Source organism: Myripristis murdjan, chromosome 7, assembly GCF_902150065.1.
Source record: "Myripristis murdjan chromosome 7, fMyrMur1.1, whole genome shotgun sequence".
Taxonomy (NCBI): domain Eukaryota; kingdom Metazoa; phylum Chordata; class Actinopteri; order Holocentriformes; family Holocentridae; genus Myripristis; species Myripristis murdjan.
Window position 1 is genome coordinate 15,203,237 of NC_043986.1, and position 8,667 is coordinate 15,211,903.

Genomic DNA, 8,667 nt, shown 5'->3' on the forward strand with positions numbered 1-8,667 from the left:
AAAAGAGGTCTGTCAGAGGAAAATTGCTCCAGTCCCTCCCTCCTTCACGGATCCAACCATGAAATGAAAACATTGGACCGAGCGCCACCACCGACGGATCCTCACTAAAGCATAGCAGCTTGACTGGGGCCAGCCGAACACAGCCGGGAACAGTCGAAATAGTAGGAAACGAAACTCCCGTTTATTGTGTGTACTTCCTGGTCCAATTATAGAGGTAGCCCGTCTGTATGCCTCCGTGAAGCAAGCCTCTCTGCCTCCACTCCGGTTGCGTCCGAAGGTACGACGGATGGGAGCGCAGAAACAACGGATGCAGCCGCACAATAATCTCACTGCTGTTTCCAAACATCCGCAACAGCCAGTGTAGCCCGATTGTGGCCGATTTCGGACGTGCAAGCGACGCAACTCCTGCTTGCAAATCATTTTTTCCCCTATTGTCTGCGCAACTAGCAGCAACATTTTTTGATGTGTGATCATGGGGATTGAGAAGTAAACACGTTGGCCTGCGCTCATGATCAGGGGCGAGGTGAGATACGTCCCTCAGACTCGGATTGTCCTTCATCGCAAGTTGATTTTACTTCTAAGCAGAGGAACTGCAAGCTTCAATGGCGTCAATTTCTAAAGTCTCTATTCTAGATTACTTTAATATTGTGTTTGAGGGTGAAAATGGCAAGATCGAGTCTAACTGCAAGGCTTGTGGCACCAGGATTCAGGCGAAGCGAAGTGTCACGTCCAACTTCGTAACGCATCTCAAGGTAATGCTTTCAAAATAAATCGTGTTTTTTTTAATCCCTGCCAGCATGAAACCCAGCGTTCTCTTGTGCATTTATTCCTGGCCTTGACCTAGTACTGTTTATAATGTATCACTGGTAAACACATAAGATTGTTCCGTGACATCTTCTAGGTAATTTCACTTAAACAGCTGTCTTGCCATCAGATTGACTGTAATGGCAGTCTGTTGCTCTTCTTTACCAGGGGGTTGTCCATGCATACCTCCTCACAGATATTAAAAGACAGTATAGCATCAAGATGCAGACACCAAAACTGAACTCTTGTGGTTGTCAGTAAATAACAGTGTTATTGTTGTTGTGCTCCCATCCCACTCCCAACCTCCCATCACTCTCTTACAGCGTAAGCACCAGGCTATGTATGATGAGTTTGTGAAAAGGAAGGATATGAAGAGAGAGGCTTACTCGTCTGGTTCACTGCACAGCTTCACTGCCAATGGAGGGAACACTCGCTACACCCACCCCATCAGCAGTGGAGGAGGAGGAGGAGTGGGAGGAATAGGAACACTGGAGGGAGGAGTAGGGGGAGGCGCTGGAGGCGGAGTGACCAAGTTTGACAGACATGACCCACGGCAGGTGTGGGTCACCGTCCAAAGTCACTTATCAGTGTGAATTTGCAAGTTCCCACTGTATAAATAACATCCTTCTATTAAGTGTAATAACAAAGCAATTACACAGTAGGGTTAAAAAATCCTCTCCAGTAATAAAATTCATCCTGGTTCTTGTCACCATTAGGTTCTAATCTCTGAGGCCATAGCGAAGATGATTGTGCGTGACCTTCAGCCGACGTCCATGGTGGAGAACCAAGGCTTCAGGGAGCTGCTGCAGCTCCTGGAGCCACGCTACACCCCAGAGCCCCAACACTACCTCCAGAGCCAGCTGCTTCCAGCCTATGCCTACCAGGCTCAGCTGGCATCCCGTCAGGCCCTGGCCTCAGCACATGCTCTCAGCCTTAGCTTAGACCTCTGGAGGGGCCTCTCTGGAGCCACTTCAGGGTAAGTTGCTAAAACTAACCAACAGCACCACAACCAGTGGCCACTTGATTTAATTCAGTCACTCACTGAGGAGTCATATTTTTTTCTTCTCTCTAGGTACCTCGGTGTCACCTGTCATTTTCTTACATCTGACTGGCAGATGCGTTCAGCCCTTCTGGCATGCCTTCCCCTGACTGGTGGAAGCTCTGTGAATCGCGTGCTTGCAGATTTTGATGAGGTGTGTCACTCTCATGGTGTTTCTGGGAGAGCGTTTCGTGTCGTTGCTGACCCTTTACTGGCCACAACAACCCTACAGCCATGTTGTCTTCCTGGCTTCAGTATTCATGGAATTGGGCAGGAGGAGGAGGATGAGGAAGAGGGGGACAATGGCAATGATTTGGAGGAAGGGAGTAGCAATGGTCACAGTGAGGGCAGAGAAGAAGCAGACTGGGAGGAATCGTGGGAGCAGGGTCTGGGTGTATGTCGAGTGGACTGTTTCTCTCGCTCCCTTGATCAGTGTATCAGAGAGGGGCTGCACTCCTGTCCACAGCTCTCCTCCACGCTGGCCAAAGCTGCTTGCTTCTACAACTACATTACCTCTGCTGTCCCACCAGAGAAACTTAGCCAGGTTTTCGATGGTCCTGGCGTGGTGATGGGAGGACCAGGAAGCACCGCTCCTGTTATAAGAGACTGGGCTGCTCAGCTTAAGGTATGTGATATTACAAATGCATTAGTACACATAATGGACATTAATTACATTCCTTTCTCAGCAAGAGTCCTATTATGACATTATGGAGCGATGTTAATGTTTGTGTCATGAATTATTTCAAAAGTTTCACTGGCTCCTTGATTGTTTGGATACTGTTTATTGGTGTTGGATTTGACTGTATCACTGCATGCAGGTGCTTCGACGGCTGCTGGACTCAGTAGAGTTCCTTGAGGAGGTGAGTGGTCGAGGGGAGCTGGCACTGGGTGGCCCAGAGAGGGCCCTGTTGAGGGAGCTGACTGACACTCTGGAGCCCTTCACTGAGGCCTGGGACATGGTGCGCGGGGACAGACAAGAAAACAGACTCACAGACAGACACGTATCAATCAGCCTAGCCTTGCCATGTGTCCTGGGCCTTCGTAAGCACCTCTCGGAGACCTCAGCCCCCCACTGCCCCTCTCTACTTGTGGGCCTCAGCCAGGCTGTGGAGCGTCAGCTGGCCCCAATCCTTGAGGATCCCCTCTACATAACTGCCACCACCCTGGACCCCCAGTTCAAGCTCACATGGAGCAGCAACCCCGACTGGCACAGGCAAGTTCTCCTAGAGGAGTTGACCAAACATTCCCCGGCTTCCAGCCCCTTAGACCCCATCACAGACCTCCATTCCCAAGCCCAGTCTCCTCCTGCCTCAGCTCCATCACCAGTCTCCTCACTGTCCCGGCCTTGCAAGCTGTTCTCCTTCATCAAGCAGAGACCCACAACACAGGCCAAGAGCCTGGAGCAGGAGCTGGCCGTCTACCTGCGTGAGGAACCCACAGACGAGGAGGCCTTGCATTACTGGCGGCGCAAGGCAATTGACTTTCCTCTGCTTGCCCAGGTGGCTAAGAGGGCTTTCACCATACCTGCTAGTGGCACTGTGGTGGAGAGCATTTTCGCTGCTGCCGGGCGTTGTCTGCGGCTGGAGAGAGGCCGTGTCTTACCAAAGAACCTGGAGACACTCATCTACCTCAAAGCTAACTACAGATTATTATGGACTTAGAGTTTAGAGTTAAGTGTTTCTCGCATCTAAAGATCTACTAAGGGTTGTCACAACTTTTTTTTTTTTTTTTACTTACCATAAAGCTACTTCTTGGATACCAACCTACATTTGTCTTCAAAGCACTTGAGCTAGAAACAATCCAGTCCTTGTACATCATTTGTTGATATAAGACATGCAGACATCAGAACGGAGGCCTAGTTTCCATTGTTGAGTAGGGCTTTCCAGGCTACTATAAGTGTGGATATACCATGTAGTCTGCAGGACTATCCTAATACATGCTGTGGACCAAGTGGCCAAAAGCAGATCAATACTAAAGCATTTACGTTGACATTTTAGCCTGAGCAGGGACTCCAGATAAGTACAAGACCACTAACCTCTCACCCTACATCCTGCCACCCCCAAAGACAGCTTGTGCCTGTACACTACCAGCCGATAATTACTCTAGTGAAATACCAAGGATTACCAAGTGGTCATTTTAATGCATAGTATTCAGTTTATTTACATATATGAACAATAACCCTAGAGGTTGTAAATCATCAAATTTGATGTAAAAATGATTGAGGAATGGAAGGCATCAGCCAGTTAACAACAAGGCATTGCATCATCCCCTTTTTCTTTTTCATTTCTCTCTGTATGTATGCCTCACCACTGGGACATCATAATAAATGAGTTTCACTCCTTAATGCAGAGGTGTGTAGTGTGCAGGTATGTGTGCGTATTCATGTTTATGTGCTGTTTTCAAGCTAGTGGAAGGAAAGCTGAAAGTTACTGTGTCTGGCTCATTTTTTGACCCTAATGCATTTATAGCTTCCCCCCTCAAATCCTTCTAACCTCACATGCCCCCTGACAGAGTGGAGGTCAATTCCATTTCAAATTCATTAATGGCTCCTTTTTCCTTTCCGAATTTCATGTCCAATTCCACTCCAGAATTGTGTGGAATTGAAATAGGTTTGACCTGCTTCTGCCCTAGAAACCTCAGAGAAGATCTATGCATGTGGCAGCAGAGGCTTTTTTTGGTGTGACTCCACTGAATTATTGTGAAGACCCTGTGCTTGGCATAAGTTTAAGGGATAAACCTTGACTCTAGCAGTGTGTGTTTGTCTTTATGCAGGGACTCTGTTGCTCTGGGCTGGGCTGGTGGGGAGGCTGGGTAATTGGAAGTAATTCCATTACAGCTGAATTTGAGTCAGCAGGCAGGCAGCAGTCACATCCTACTCTGTCCTTTCTCCCACAGCCCACAAGCCTCACAAAACCTGCCTACCTAAAAATACATGGAAATAAATAGGAGAAAGAGATGCATAGCTGTATGTTTTGTCGTTACCTTCACCCTAAAACAGAATGTACAAGCTGACTAATAGTATTGCTTGATGTTTGTGATTAATAAGAAACAAAGGAAGACAAAACCATCAATCAATTTGTTTGTGACTGGTTGTGAAGGAAATTGAATAGATCTGATTAGGACTGTCACAAGGATTCTATCTCTTGGTCACCAATGGCAACACAACAGCCCATTCCAGTGTGTGTGTGTGTGTGTGTGTGTGTGTGTGTGTGTGTGTGTGTGTGTGTGTTTTCAAAGTAGCTTTCTTGTAATGCAGGGGTGAAAAGCACTTAAGAGACAGTGCCTTAATCTGAGTTAGACACAATGAGATTAACCTCCCAGATCATAATTATCACAGATTGCTGTGATCTTAATGATCATCACCCCCAGGATGTCTCTAGATTTAGATGTTATGCTAGATATCTGTGCGGTCGTGTCAGTGTGCTTATGTACTATGTCCTTTGAAAAGTGTTTTCACTCTTCCCATGGGTGTGTTGTTGTTTGTGAGGTTGTGGAGCAGCTTGAAGCCTCCCTCTCCCTCCCCCTGGCTGTGACAGCTCATCCATTTGAGTTAGACGAGCAGGCTGGGCTGCAGTCCTATTGGTAATTGCCTCTGAAATGAATTACTTGGCAGAGAGTGAGACTGAGGGAGGGGAGGAAATTGTAATTGAACTGCCCCCTCCCTCCCGCCCTCTCCCTTATGCCTCAAGTTATTACATCTGCAGTGCAGAAAGCCATTTTGCGTCCGCATACACACTCTCGCAAAACCAATTTTTCCCCTCCCCCACCCAGTGGCCTCAGCAGAGGACCATATTGATGCAGGGTGATTTCAGAGATTGATTGTTCATGGGCACATGCGCACTGGGCGACACCACGCTTGTACACTCTTATTCATAGCACAGAGACAATTGCTGCTTCTACACATTCACAGTGTGTGTGTGTGTGTGTGTGTGTGTGTGTGTGTGTGCATGTGTGTATATAAATGTTTGTTTGCACTACTCTGGCCCCCACCAACCCACTTCCCCTGTTTGGGATGCCCTTTAGCTGGCCTTGGTGTATTGCTAAGGCCCAGCAGGCTGCGGGACTTTGGAGTTGGCAAGAATGAAAGTGGTGTTCAGTATCAAAAGAGGACCCTAGTTACCCGTACACACAGACACACACACAGCCAAAGTATTGTTATTAATAACCCGCCTGTTGTTGGCCTGTTGACAGTCACAAAGCCTGATGGACTGGGGATCTAAGGCTTTTTGTGTACATTTGTGATTGTATCTTTTACGCACAAAATAGGTAACAATCTGTTCTTAATTTGGGTGCTCTGTCAAGCATGTAAGATATATCAGTCCAGTCATTAGTCTCACATTTCCTCACTTGAACAAACACTGCTGCCCTTTGACCTTTTAATAGCCAGGACATAGAGAGGGGTAGGAGGGGTGAGTTAACTGAGCCACATATCGCTGCCTTGGCCAGACGCTCACACATTCTCTCTCTGACCATAGCACACAATAGCATCTATTTCTGTAAAAGCACTCAGGGTATCACTCCTCTTGCAGGGGCTGACACCCTCTCGCCCTCTTTCTGTCTCTCCTCCCTCTTTATCCCTTCCTCTCTAACATACTTGTACACACACACACACACACACACATACACACAAGATCATGGCTGACAGGAGCAAACGGCCCAGTGTGAAGAGCAAAGAGAAGAAGGTGGAGAACAAAACACACGAAGACAAAGAAAAGGAGAAGGTGAAGGAGAAAACGGTGAAGAAGCCCGACAAACTTGTGAAAAAGCCGGAGAAGACCCCCGAGCAGCCCAAGGCGGAGGAGGAGAGGACGAAAGATGGAGGGACAACGGAAGGAGCGGAGGCCACAAAGACGGAAGAGAATGGAGAGTTTGAGCCCATAGAGTTGCCACCTTTTGAGATCGTCACAGGGTGGGTAAGATCAAATGAAGACATTACAAAGAGGCTACATATATCACTTTGACATACTGATTGTCTTGTACCTTCTTTTGCTGCATAAAAGTTTAGAGAATAGTGATTTATTTTCGCTTTGTAGCCCCCTTTTGTAAGTCAGTATATTCTCAGTGTAATGTACTTGATTTGAATGAGGAGGGATACTAATGACTTGCACCTGCCATCTTTACTAACCCAGCAGTAAGAATAGAGATGAGTCACCGAGACAACGCAGAAGCCAGCTCCTGCTATATCACTCTGCCCAAAGCATCCCTCAATCTCTGCCTTTGAGCATTAGCTATTTAATATTAAGGATAGAAGAGATTTATTTGTGTAATCCCCTTGGCTACGCATATACAATATAACAATGGTTTAATCAAGAAAGGCAGAAGGTGCACATGTTTTGTAAATCTATTGAATCATGAGTTATCCATGGCTTGGCACATCCACACATCATGGGACATTTTGGAAGCCAGCAATATTTAGAGAAGCATCAGTTTACTCACCCTGGTAGCAGCATTCATACTCTATTTACTGTGTCATTTGTGCTGAGGACTCACCATCATCACTCTTTTATTAGGCTTTCTCTGTGAATTTTGTGTGGTTGACAGTCTTGGATGGATGGTTAAATTCATCATCGAGTGAGTGACTCATGTCCTCGATCTATTTATGCATGGACGCAAACGCCTTTTCACCTGGTTTGGCATTTCTGGCTCCACTGTGATGTGTGCACTATAAGTGAACGGTGATTGAGATTGGCAGCTTACTTTGAGAGCATTGCGGATAGAAAGAGCATGTTGATTGTTTTTCACTCAGTCACGCTCATCTGAGCCTCATACTAAAAAGCCCCAGCCACAGGGGCTGGGGCTAAATAAATAATGTTTTGTGAAACACTTGCACGGATGTTTCTTGAAACAAAAAAACAAAAAAGACTTCATATTAGATTCATGAAATGTCTCTCTTTCACTTTCCACCTCTCTCTCACCCAGGGAACAAATGAGCCCATTCTACTTTAAGTTTCAGTTCAGGAACGTGGAGTACTCATCAGGGCGGAACAAGACCCTACTGTGCTTCCGAGTGGATACAAAAGGAGGCAGCATGGAGCCTCTGAAAGGTTATATGGAAGATGAGCATGCCACAGCTCATGCTGAGGAGGCTTTCTTTCAACAGGTAAGGCACACTCACATGCTCAGCTGTCCTTTGTGTCATGTTACACTAACATATTTGAACTCTGTGGAAAGCCACATTTCTAAAACTTTACAATCAGTTGTTCTTCTTTCTTTGCCTGTTGTCTCATCCCCCTCATCGTCACCCCTACAGGTACTACCTAACTACAACTCCTCCCTGGAGTATGATGTCACATGGTATGTTTCGTCCAGTCCCTGTGTGGCTTGTGCAGCCAAACTGGCCAACATCCTTCAGCAGCGTAAGAAGCTCCGCCTTTGCATATTCTGCTCCCGCCTCTTCGGGTGGGAAGAGCCGGAGATCGTGGAGGGGTTGAAGGCCCTGGTCGGCGCGGGCTGCAAGCTGCGGATGATGAAGCCGTCTGACTTCCTTCATGTTTGGGAGACGTATGTGGAGAAGGAAGAGCAGAGCTTCACCCCCTGGGAGGACTGTCAGGAGAACTATGACTACTACGTGGAGAAACTGTCTGATATCCTCAAGTAGCTGTGAGTCTATCAGCTCTCAGGATGCACTGATATCTGTATAATCTGATGTCAGCCTCAGATGTATTTTCACTACCTCGCCTGTATTTGCCCAATTGTTGAACTCTTTTAAGAGGCATGTGTAACAGCCTGAACACAGTCTACATCTGCATTTGTACTAAGATACATACAAAAATACATATTGGTATCTGTCTTGGCTAATGTGGTTGGGCAAACTTTAGATATTG

The 8,667-nt window shown here is 46.8% G+C and overlaps 2 protein-coding genes across 2 annotated transcripts; both read left to right on the top strand.

Moving 5' to 3' along the window:
• The first annotated feature begins 389 nt into the window (after positions 1–389).
• LOC115361492 (zinc finger BED domain-containing protein 4) lies at positions 390–4,191 on the top strand. The gene is made up of 5 exons (XM_030054871.1): positions 390–752; positions 1,128–1,361; positions 1,521–1,780; positions 1,877–2,468; positions 2,662–4,191. Exons 1-5 carry the CDS (start codon positions 603–605, stop codon positions 3,502–3,504), a joined length of 2,079 nt encoding a protein of 692 aa, XP_029910731.1. The 5' UTR covers positions 390–602; the 3' UTR covers positions 3,505–4,191.
• A 2,286-nt stretch (positions 4,192–6,477) lies between these two features.
• apobec2b (apolipoprotein B mRNA editing enzyme, catalytic polypeptide-like 2b) lies at positions 6,478–8,441 on the top strand. Its single transcript, XM_030056117.1, has 3 exons — positions 6,478–6,752; positions 7,763–7,943; positions 8,094–8,441. Exons 1-3 carry the CDS (start codon positions 6,478–6,480, stop codon positions 8,439–8,441), a joined length of 804 nt encoding a protein of 267 aa, XP_029911977.1.
• Positions 8,442–8,667: the final 226 nt, after the last annotated feature.